At 37.1% G+C, this 11,880-nt stretch overlaps 1 protein-coding gene across 1 annotated transcript; it reads right to left on the bottom strand.

Moving 5' to 3' along the window:
* Positions 1-143: 143 nt before the first annotated feature.
* On the bottom strand, positions 144-11,640 carry LOC103720655 (ATP-citrate synthase beta chain protein 2). Its single transcript, XM_008810477.4, has 17 exons — positions 11,324-11,640; positions 8,281-8,405; positions 8,068-8,170; positions 7,352-7,417; positions 7,131-7,254; positions 6,717-6,851; positions 5,232-5,292; positions 5,072-5,148; positions 4,275-4,430; positions 4,021-4,149; positions 3,750-3,882; positions 3,534-3,661; positions 3,240-3,345; positions 3,033-3,109; positions 2,855-2,925; positions 1,107-1,391; positions 144-607 (listed from the first exon to the last, which is right to left on the bottom strand). The coding sequence occupies exons 2-17, from the start codon at positions 8,378-8,380 to the stop codon at positions 532-534; spliced, it is 1,827 nt and encodes a 608-aa protein (XP_008808699.1). The 5' UTR covers positions 8,381-8,405; positions 11,324-11,640; the 3' UTR covers positions 144-531.
* Positions 11,641-11,880: the final 240 nt, after the last annotated feature.

Here is an 11,880-nt window from a genome sequence, read left to right as displayed (position 1 = left end):
CGCACCTTCTCTTATTTAACTCCCAGCCTTGCAATACAAATAGGCCGAAGATGAAGAGTTATAGCAAACAGATTTAACAGATAAATGCAACTGTGTAATCTACTTGATTCTGACTTGATCTTGCAAGATATAGAAGCAAAAGCTGAAAAAAATTGGCGCACTCTTCCAATAATTAATGCATTTAGTCATGTCAAAATTTGATGAACTTAAAGATACTGACTCATGAGATGCGTCCAATTATCTCTTCAGCCCTTTATTGCTCTAACAGTTCAGGAAACTCAATCTGCTACACCAATGCATCCAGGTTCAACCACTAATCTCAATATGTTTGCAACTAACTTAGAAATATATGTGGAACATGTGATACGGATCACATGTAAGATAAACCATGTAGACGAGGGGTGATGGACGCTTTGATTTACCAGTCCTTGAAATTCCAACAGGCAGTTTACCAGTCCAGGGCCTCTACAAGAATGACAAACATGCTGGGAAAACCAAAAATTAACAACTACAACACTGTATCCAGAATGATCATTTTGTATATAGAACATCTTCCCATGGATGACGGTAGAGAGGCTGTTTTAATCTCTTCTGGTCGAAAGTATGCCTGTAGGTTCCAAAAGAAAAGAAAAAAAAACATAGGCAATGAGCATAGGATTTAAACAAACTTTGTAGACAATCACAAAAACACAAACCAACAAAACACACTGTTGCTTGACTAAGAACTATCAGATGATGAGCATCACTGAATAACAGAAACAAACTATAATTTAAGCATGCAGACCAGCAGTGATAGTGGATTTCCCTTCATTGAAACCCATTCTACTTTTATCATTCTGTTCAACATCTAACATCAAAGTTTTGATGCAGAAGTTCGTTTCCTTACTTTGGACAAGAAAGAAAAAAAGAACTATATTCTTGTTGCACCTTCTTTATCATGAATTCCATGTGTGATGAACAAAAAACCAAATAGAAATTTAATGCAAATTGAAGAAACAATGGATATGCAGAAGCAGGATGATTGATGCTTTCATTTTAAATGAAACAGAATAGCTATAACTTAATAAATGAATGTATATGTTTTGATAACTGAAGATCCAACTCACCCGATCAAACCAATTGAACGTGCAAGTACGAAAAGTCCATTCAAATATCCAATCTCAACTATCTCATCAATCTCTTGTTTGCTGAACATTCCACTGCCAGCAAGAAGATCCAAGAAGAGGGATCCAATTGCACCATCAACATTCAGAACCAAGTTATTGGCCTTTGAGAGGGTGTACGTTTCAACTTTAACAGCATACTCCATGTACTTCACGGAAGGGAAATGAGTGTGAGCATATTGTTGCAGAAGTTCCACTCTCTTGTCCCTGTTGTCTCTACTCTTGATCCTACCAGCATAAAGCAGAATGAGTTAACCACTAGTACAATAAGGAAAGTATCAGATTTCTAAGAACAGGACAAAGAAAGTATTTTTCAAGTTTTAATGGGATGGAGCACACATAAACATCAGTTTTCTTCATATACAACCCACAAACCCACACAGGTGCAACATGATCAAAGCATACAAAGGTATCTTTCTGTATATCTAATATACTGATGTACATAAACATGAGCGCAAACACAGGTGTACAGATTCAAAAGCATATACCAATAACTATGCTACCGAATTTCTAATATTTGCAGTACTTTCATAAGGTTCTGTCCATGAAAAAGTATTGCTTTAGTCACACAGCGCACACAAGGAGAGAGTCAGAAATTCTTCCTCAGCATATTACTTGTCTCTTGTGAATTTTTCAGTGTGTTTTTCTGGTATTTCCTTTGAATTAACTCTAAAATACATTTTTTTCTTTGATTGCTTATTTCAAAATTTTAGCCTACTTTAACAGAAAATCTTCGAACCAAATAAAATGATGAAAAAGTGCTGCCTGAGGCTGAATGAGGGTGTGCCCTCAAACCAAATTTTCAATCCTATAGCACAAAATAAAGACTCAAATAGGCATTCAATTTTCAATCCTACAGGAAATGCCATTGTCTGACTAAGCACACCTGTATGCAATAAGAGCAAAGATGGCTAAAAGCTATTCAGGACTTTAATCACACTAGTTGGAGATGCAAAAGTGACACACAAGGTTCGCCATCTCGGTACCAAACTCCATACCGATACCACATTAACATTGTTGTACGGTATAGGGTCTTTTTGGCATACCAAATGTTGGTATGCCTTCTGTACCATGTACCGATACTGAATTGGTACGGTACAATACGCCTCGTACTGCTTGATTCAGGCTGGTGCAACGAACCATGGTGACACATATTAGTTGCTAAGACAGAGACAGATGAAACATTTTACTTAATTTTACCTATCATTTTAGAATTAGATAAACATAATTGCTTTGTACAATTAAGCTGATGGCTTAACAAATTCCAACAAATTTTCTTTTTTTCTGTAAGGAAGAATAAAAAAACCGCTTAATGGATAACCATTTGCCCCCAATGGGGAATTGCTTTTCATCTCAAATCTAGGTGATTGGATTTGCACCAGGAATAGCCATTTATGATACTATGCAATTTGTGCCACCCGATGTGCCAAAGTTCCTTTCTGATACGATCAAATAAGAAAAAAAATCTTAGGAAAAATCTTAGCATATCCGTGAATCTTATAATTATAAGCATAAACTTAGGAAAAAATCTTAGCATATCTGTGAATGCATACATCTAACAATGATATTGGAGTATGGGAAATGGAAATCGCTTGACAAGCATATGACATACGCACACCAATAAGACAGGCAGCACAATAACAACTACAAGTGCAGACATCATATCATATACAGTAGCAAATCATGTATACCTGTGCCCTATACCCGGTACACGAATGCCCTTCTTTTTCATACCTTCAACAAACTCGTAAGGAGTGAGACCCTGGAAAGAAATGTACGACAGACATATTTTAGCATGCTTGTAATTAGCAATAATGAGCTCATGCAGCTACTAGCTAGTGCTGATGCTAATTATATTAGCTAAGTTACCCTGTCATATGCATCCTTGAAGTATCGTGCAGCATCATCAATTGCACCACCAAATCGAGGACCAATTGTCAGCAACCCTGTTTCAGAAACTCATTCACTTTACAATTTTCATATCTACTTGTCTACTTCTTAGGCATTGTTATTCAAGAACTGGAGGAAAAGAATAAAAGTTACATCTTTAAGATTCCATTAACTTGTCGAAATTACCTGAGACCAGGCTAGAGACTAAATCCTTTCCAGCTCTTGCTGTTACTATAGTGTTATGAGCACCAGAGACGCAAGGACCATGATCGGCACACAACATGATGCAAATCTGACATTTACAGCAAGTGCTACTGAGCTAGAAACATGAAAACTATAGAACAGAAAAGAGCAAAATCCTTTTGATATTTGTTATAAATTGAGCTAACGAACAGATATAACTGTGCCGAGGCAAAACACAACAGCAGAAAATTATTGATGGCTGCAAAAAGATAGCAGGGGAACCCCAATTTTGCCAACCTCAATGAATTGTGTGCAATATCGGGGAAGACTACGCTTGAACCACAAAAGAGAGAGAACATCTCCCACACCATAACCCTGCTCAACAATGGTAGACATGGGCACACCAGCATAACATGGCTCTTCACCTGGTGATGGACATACAGACACGTGAACATTGATGAACAGAAGATAACTCAGTGCATAGAAGAAGGAAAGCAAAGCTCCCAATCAAACCTCTGTCATCAGAGATAGTTGAGATAATATGTGTTGGCGCGCGGACCTTTCCACTTTTAATTGCATTGTTAAGGTCCTCGGGTATTTGAGGAGGTTTAACGTCAGATACAGGGGTTATCTTCCCTTCTTCAACCTAACATAGAAATAGTCATTAAGCGTTGATGTCAGATGAATTGTTCTCCGTAAAGGAAAAAATCATATCACTGTGTATCAGATATGCTTGTCCAAGAAAAAGAGATGACATTTATCTGCAACCTAGATGCAAACATACTAGTTTCTCAAATGTTTCTTTGACTGCACCCTCTAGGGCTTCATATGAAGTGGGAACAATTGCTCCAGCTTCCCTTAGTGCCTGATTTTTTGCCTGTGCTGATTCTAATTCACCACCACTTTTAGCACCCTGTTCTAGCAATACAGCAGAAGATTAGAAATGGGCATCTAAATAATGTCAACAATCATGATCATGGCAACAATTATAACAGCTAGTAAAAGATACTAGAAGCAAGATGCTCAATTATAACTCACAGCATGACCAAACTGCACTTCTGATTTGAAGAGCCGTGCACAGGTTCCGCTAACCCAAGCAACAACTGGTTTATGAACCCTTCCTTCTTTTAGGGCCTCAACGAGGGAGTACTCATCTCGCCCACCCAGTTCCCCCAGCACAACCATCATTTTGACCTAATATCCAGCAGCAATATTTTCAGGAAAAACAAGCTGTCAGCGGAAAAAGAAACTTAAATTTGAATTATTCAGCTTCCATACAGTATATTGTAATGGCTGACTGCCCCTTTTTCTGTACAAATAGTACTTGATATTGTTCTTTAAAGTTGAACCTACATTCAGCAATCTTCTTTTCTCAACACATGGAGAATCAAAGATCTAGCATATCTAAGCAAGAAAGCAACTTACTTGACTCTCTAGTCTTAAACAAATATAAATGCAGTTAGTTTTCACATTCAGGCTGCAAAGCATGAGTACGAACTTCTGTTTCAGTTTTCCTTTTCCAGAGGTGGTGAGGAGCCATGCAAGCGCTTGGGAGTTCTCATTTAATGTTAGAAAAGAAAGGAAATGCGGGCACTGGAAATTATGACCAGTTAATGATTCATAAATTTGAGCCACTGATCATTGACAAAATTGTTATTTGAGTTCAAGCATGCTTGGAGGTGGTGGTTAACAAACTGGGCTGATAGCATGACATCACCGGTATGAATACGATTATCAAAGAGCGGATGGTAATTTTCCTTCAGAATGGAAAGAAACAGCTAAAGCTCCACAAATGAACTCCCCAAACAACTAAGTTCACATGAACAACGAATCACCTGAGGGATGTTGTTGAACCGCAGGACATGATCAGAAAGAGTTGAACCTGGAAAAACATCTCCTCCAATTGCAATGCCTGGAAAGTTTAACAGGTTTCCAGAGTTTAAACCAACTCCTCAGCAAACAAGGAACATTAACCCTGTTCACAATATACTGTACCTTCATAAATTCCATCAGTCACACGTGCAATTGTGTTGTAAAGCTCATTGGACATGCCTCCCTGTGATCACAAAATCAAGTCCTCAGAAACTAGACCTGAACAGCATGTGCATTACCATAAAACCAACAACTATATCTTGTTTCTCATAATTTTTTTTTTTTTAATGGCAAAAATAATCAGATCAACAAACAATAGTTCGGACCTGTAGATATTCGTCCTCAAAACAAATCACAAGCAGGAGTATTGGTGATATAAGAACTTGGATGTTTTCCAAGTTATTGTAACTATTGTAAATCTAAGAACAATGGACAGCATCCACACATGTAGTTTAGATGAGCATCAAATAAAGAAATTTTTTGTGTTAACCACCATAGCTCACCTTAGTTTTGACTCATTCAGAATACAACAACATTATTACATATTTATGATTATTCCCATTATGTAGGACGCAAACTATGAAACCCAACCATTGTGGCACAAACTCTTAACAAGCTTGTAAATGAGATGAGCAATTTAGCACGCTGTTGCACTTTGCTCTTTCTTGCATGGATCAATAGACAGCTGTCTTTACGAGTGATACTACAGCAACTCAAGGCACTAGCACAGGCAAGAATATGTCAAATTAATAGCAATGAAGTTTTTGATTGTGCATTACATGTGAATGCATGCATGAGCATGTGTCGATTGCAAATAGATGTTGATGTTATAATATGAAGAGTCATTGGACGTCACACAGAGAACAAAATTAGAATATGGGGATTTTGCAGTTTATATTGAATATTTTTTCTCAATGAGCTCACTAAATTTTAACATGTAATATCACACAAGCACAAGCACATACACATTTATGCACATTGCGCGCGCACCACATACAATTACATATTCAACTATGTAATTATTTTATCTTCTCAGTGAAAATTGTGTTTGAATGCATACATGCGTTAATGGGAACTTCCCATAAAGAACACAAAAATGGTTGATGCTTTCACAATTTTTTTCTAGGTTCAACTTTATAAATCCTATCACCAGCACTTTCCAGTTGAAGAGTGTGTCTTTCCCGTCATGTATTATTTTCTTGCTCCTTTTCTCAATCTTTTGACTTAAATGATGAAAGTGACCCCTTCATGACTAGATGCCACCTTTTTTGTTGGACAAAAAACTATGCTCCCTTTCTTATAACAATTCTAACACAAATTCTGCATCCCCAGTATGATGCATATTTTCTAATGTAACTGACTGATTAGTTGCAGCAAAGGAAGTAACAGAGAGAGTGAATCAATAAATTTTCCATAGTCAAATATTCATGATTAACAGTGATCCATGATCCAGATACATGATACCATTTAAAACATATTTGACAGCTTCCTAAAGTGCAATTAGATTTTACATTTTTACGAAGTCCATTTAACATCATAACCAACAAAATAAAATACAGGATATGAAATAGAATTTGTGAGAGAATCTTGTCGTCAGTGAGAACATACTGATTTAGATACAAATCCAACAGATCCAGGCCTGTAAAGCTTGCAGTGAATTATATTGTCAATTGTCCCAGCAGTGTCACCAATTTTAAAAGCTCCAGCTTGAATTCCTCCAACAGTGGCAGGACCAATAACAACCTGCAATTAATATTGGTAGAGACTCATAATCCAGTGCAGCCAGCAAAGAGTACAAAACTCTGACAAAGATCTGTGCAGTAGTTGCTCTTCAACTGATCCATATCATCTTCCATATATTGTTCTTTCAGTATTTAAGTACTATCGATTAGTGTGCTTTTTTTCATAACATAAGTTCTTACATGTAAATAAATGAGTTAATCATTTCCAAATCCATTTCCACTTATTTTCACCATTAAATCTCACAAATTTGTGCCAAGATCATTCCAGTTTTCCTTTTACCTTGTTATTAGCCCTTGCATAAGCGATCAACTGCTTTGTGTCTGATTCTGGAACACCTTCAGCTATAATAGCTACAACTTTGATTGTTGGTTGTTTCAAAGCAGACATGGAAGAGGCAGCTGCACTGCAGATTTTACAAACAGAATAGCCTAGACATGGCACAGGTGAAAATGCAGAGTGCTAGTTTTGCAGAAGACAAAAGAACAAAAAAGATTACTAACCTTCTAAATGATGCAAAGTTGATGAAAACATCAGCTGTTGGATGAGCACCACAAGCTGCTTCAATGCTACAGTAAAAAACGCAGAAAAGGCAGCATTATGCAAATATTTATTTAAAAACATAAGCTAACAATGTAATTAACCGAGCATCGGTACAGATCAAGTGGCAACTTCTCTCATAACAAAAATAATGAATATCCTAAATTTAAGATGTGTAACATATGCACACCTGTCTCGTTGGATATATTGGCAAACAAATTTTACAGCTAAAACACTTACAATTGAGTAATATGAACAGCCGTTATCCTACAGGTAGTCATAGTATCAGTTCAAGTGTGTTTGCATATATTGAATAGCTATCTTTCAAAGAAATTATTGCTCTGGATGGTGATGTGGCTGTGAGGCATGCTCCTGACATGGCACCTAGAGCAGGATCGAAGTGTTCATGCTAAGAACACCAGAGAAGAATGCATTTTAGTATAACAACTATGAACTATCCTAACTTGGTTATGCCAGACCTTGATCTGGATAGAAGCTTATGGTAAAGCTGCAAAGTCCATCATCAGGGTGGAGAATCACAAATTGGCATTTTGCGGTATCAGATCAATTCTCTCAGCCAAAAATTAAAACATCCAGCCTAGGGCTTGACTTCTAGGCCACTTACGTCAATAGATAATAAATTCAATCTAGGAAGATTTATGTAAAAAGTTGTACTCACCCTGAATGAACTGGAATGGCAATTTCCTCCTGACCAAAAAATAGTTTCTGAAACCCTTCAGAACCAGGATTAATAATTCCAGCAACAGATGGTGTCTCCCTCCCTACATAGACAATGACAGCCAATTTTTAGTGTAATGAATCATATGCCCATCAATACAGTGATTATATCCTACATTTACTCCATATGAGTTCGAAGCAAAAATGTACGCACCACAAAGGAAGTCAAAATCAAGCATCCTTTGGATGGGAAGTTGCTTATAATTGTAGAATAATGCTTGGGTTTGTTGCGAGAAAAGTTGTCCTGTGGCCATGATGTGTAAAAACAATCAACACAACCTGCATAGAAATGTGATTAGTTTCCATTAATGGAAAATCTAAAGTTTGAGTTTATAGTGTAAGGTAACATTAGAAACAAGTAAAAGAATTTAGAGTGCAAAGTGGAAACTATAATCGAACTACAAAGAATTGACGTGAAAAGTATCCGCAAAAGTTTGTTCCTTTGCTTTGAAAGGTAGAAACAACATGAAGAAGTTGGAATGATGATAAATTAATGATAAGACAGTGAGCCTTAGCGCAACGGTAAGGTTGCTCCATTATGATCTGGATATCATGAATTTGAAATATGAAAATAGCCTCTCTGCACCCAGGCATAAGGTTGCACACATCTGACCCTTCCTAAATCCTACAGTGCTAGGAGCCTTGTATACTGGGTTGCCCTTTTCGACAAACTAATGAAAAGATTTGCCGTCTCGATACCAAACCCCGTACCAGTACCATTCTATTATAATGTCGGTACGCCGGTATGGTACGAAACAACAAGGTATACCGAGTGTCGGTTAGTACAAGAAGGCAAGGTGTACCAAGTGTCGGTACGGTATGAGACAACATATTGATTTGGTATAAGCACAATACATCTAGTACAGTAGGGTACCGACCAGTATAACAAACCTTGCTAATGATAAATAACTTATCCGATCTCAGGAAATAAACTAGTTTTGTAACTTTAATTCTTTTCTCCAATACCACAAGGTTAATGATACTAACAAATTGCAAGAATAATGATTCTTGTCTAGTATAGCTCTATTTAACAAAGCAAGGATGATGAGACAAGTGCATGTACACATGCAATTTTTTCTTTCTCAAAAACTATCCAGGAGGCATAGAAAGATTTTACTGTTTCCAAGTGACTCTAAAATTTGGGAAGATGTTACAAATCGACACTATTATCTAAACTAGCTCGATGTTAGGAAAGAACCTATTAATCAAAAACTTTTGGTCACTGTCACACATATAGATAGACTTAGCAGTCAAGATTCAGCTACATCAATACTCCCTAAGATATTGACATGCATCTCCTTTTGAAGAAGTTCTATTTAACTAACAAGATAGAACGAATATAACGTTAAAATACTATATTGGGCTTGACCCCAATGCCATTGCAACAAGTAATAAAGTCCAGAATTCAGAGACCATTAGTGAAATTATTAAAGTATCAGCCACGAGCAATTTCATCAACTTAATTCCAGATAATTTGACTCCATAATCCATCTGCCATCTTTCTTCCTCCGTTTCTTTCCAGATAGTTTGTTGCTCCCGTTGAGCTCCAGAACTAATCCAGCTTATTTCATGGATTTTGGTGTCTTAACATTTGAGCACAATATTACAAATAAGAAGTATTAGTGAAGGAGACACAGCAATTTTAATGGTACAAATAAAAGGTGTAAATAAAATGCAAAAATTGGTGAGAACAAAAGAAGACACTTGATTATAACTGATGATCAAGAAATACATCAATGATATTTCTGCCATCTAGATCTATTATCCACAAGAATAGAACGAGAGGAATATAGTTACCAACAAGGTAGAAAGTTGTATGGATGCCCTTAGGGTGTTGTCAGATCACCACATGCTAATGCTTACGGGCAAAATTTTACAAGATAGTAGAAATGCCAGCAAATTCATGCAGGCCTAAGTGTTAGGCAACAAAAGCAGCCCAAGTTGAGTGGTAGCCCTGCCACCATTTTGCTTAAATAAATAACCAAATGAATATGGCCAAGAAAATTAGGAGGAGCAACATGAAGAGAAGAATATTAAGGTAGATTCATAATATGTTAGAGAAGAATTCAGAAATTGCAACACATGAGAATAAAAATTCAAACTGATTTTGATGGTAAGAGCATGTGCTTTTAAGCTTTAAGGAGAAATTGATACAAAAATGGGCTTGGGTAAAATGTCAAAAAAGGGAACCTAACATAGATAGAAGTTGCGAAAATTAATTAGGAAAAAATGTTTATTATATTAAGTACATTACTTTTAGTTTAACAAAACAGAGATATGCATGCGGCCAACACCTAATGGATAGGTTAAAAACAGTTGGTATAATTAAGTAAAATAGAAAAATCAGCTCTTGATAGGAATAAGAAGCAAATGACTCGTTTTTTTGACAAGTCTTGTCAACTGTGTACTGGAATAAAACTTTTCCTGATAGCAATAACGGCAGTCAGCATTCATACTGCCAAACCCAAATAGCAGGAACAAAGAATGTTGGTTATTTTTATTATAACACAAATAGAACAGGTTTCGCATGGAAGAAAATTCTTTGTTACAAAAAAACAACCAGTTAACAGATTTACAATACAATAGGGGCAGCGACAATCCACCTAGAAGGATCATTGACATTAACACTGGAAGTGTGACAGGTGGATCTGTAACTTTTCATGATCACCCTAGTAATCCCATGAAATGTCTGCAATCGGAACACTAACGGTATGTACTCGAATCAATACAAACTTGCAACAACAACAAGTTATACTCAATTATCAAGCAGAATACAAATAGCTCGCTCAAGAGTCAAGACCTTACAGAACATTCAGCTACTGCGTGACGCTTTACTCACTAAAAAATTGATGTTTGCACCAAAAACAAAAATTGTTATAAGCCAGATCTACTAATTAAATCACCAAGAAAAAGGCCTTTTTTTTTTTTTGAAGGAACAAGTTCTTAAATTTATATATAAAAGAAAAAGTTCGCAGTACCAGATCACAGAACCCACCAAGCACAGGAAAACGGGAGATCCTGCTGCAGAAAACCCCAACCCCCGCCAAAAAAAAAAAAAAAAAAAAAAACCGAAGTATCAAACAAAGACATCCCATCAAATGCATGCAATCCACAGAGCACACACAGATCGAAACCCCTCCATCCAACAAATTCCAGCAAGAAAAGCACGAAGCGAGCGTAGAGGAGAGGAGATATACCTTGGAAAAGGGATCAAGAACTCCCCCTTTCAGAACTGGATAGAACAGATCGAGAGAACCGGCAAGGGCGGGCTAGGGCTAGGGCTAGACACAAGGATCTCGGCAGGCAAAGAGCGGCGTCGGGCTTTATATAGGGAGGAAGCACTCCAACTACCCCGCCAAAGTGAGAGTGCAGCGAGGGTCACCCACTCAGATTGCTGTCGCACTCCGAGGAGGCGGCCGCGTGGCCAAATGGGACTCGGGTGGTTAGCTTACGACGGGTGACCGGATGTCAAACGGGAGAAGGGAACGGGAGGTTCGGTCTTGGTGGCGAGTTGGTAGGGGATTTCCGTGATGGAACTGGGGAAGATCGCCAACGTGAAAAGAAATAAAATTACGAAATTATTCTTCTTTTTGCCCAAACTTCCTAAAAGGATATCGGTAACCTAAACTTACTAAATGCATCATTTTATATCCGACTTCAACATAAAATTATTTTTTATAAAAAAATAAAATAATACAGTATATATTATAATTATAAAAAAAAAGATGGTTCATGGTATTTTTTTATTAAGAGA

Source organism: Phoenix dactylifera, chromosome 13, assembly GCF_009389715.1.
Source record: "Phoenix dactylifera cultivar Barhee BC4 chromosome 13, palm_55x_up_171113_PBpolish2nd_filt_p, whole genome shotgun sequence".
Taxonomy (NCBI): domain Eukaryota; kingdom Viridiplantae; phylum Streptophyta; class Magnoliopsida; order Arecales; family Arecaceae; genus Phoenix; species Phoenix dactylifera.
The sequence above is the reverse complement of the archived record's forward strand: the minus strand, read 5'-3'. Positions and strand labels throughout refer to the sequence as shown.

Coding starts and splice junctions, on each gene's coding strand:
- LOC103720655 (XM_008810477.4), bottom strand. CDS start 8,380: ATGGCCACAGGACAACTTTTCTCGCAACAAACCCAAGCATTATTCTAC. Junction 7,418..8,067: donor GCCATTCCAGTTCATTCAGG/GTGAGTACAACT, acceptor TTTTTACTGTAG/CATTGAAGCAGCTTGTGGTG. Junction 1,392..2,854: donor GTACCGGGTATAGGGCACAG/GTATACATGATT, acceptor TTATGCTGGTAG/GATCAAGAGTAGAGACAACA.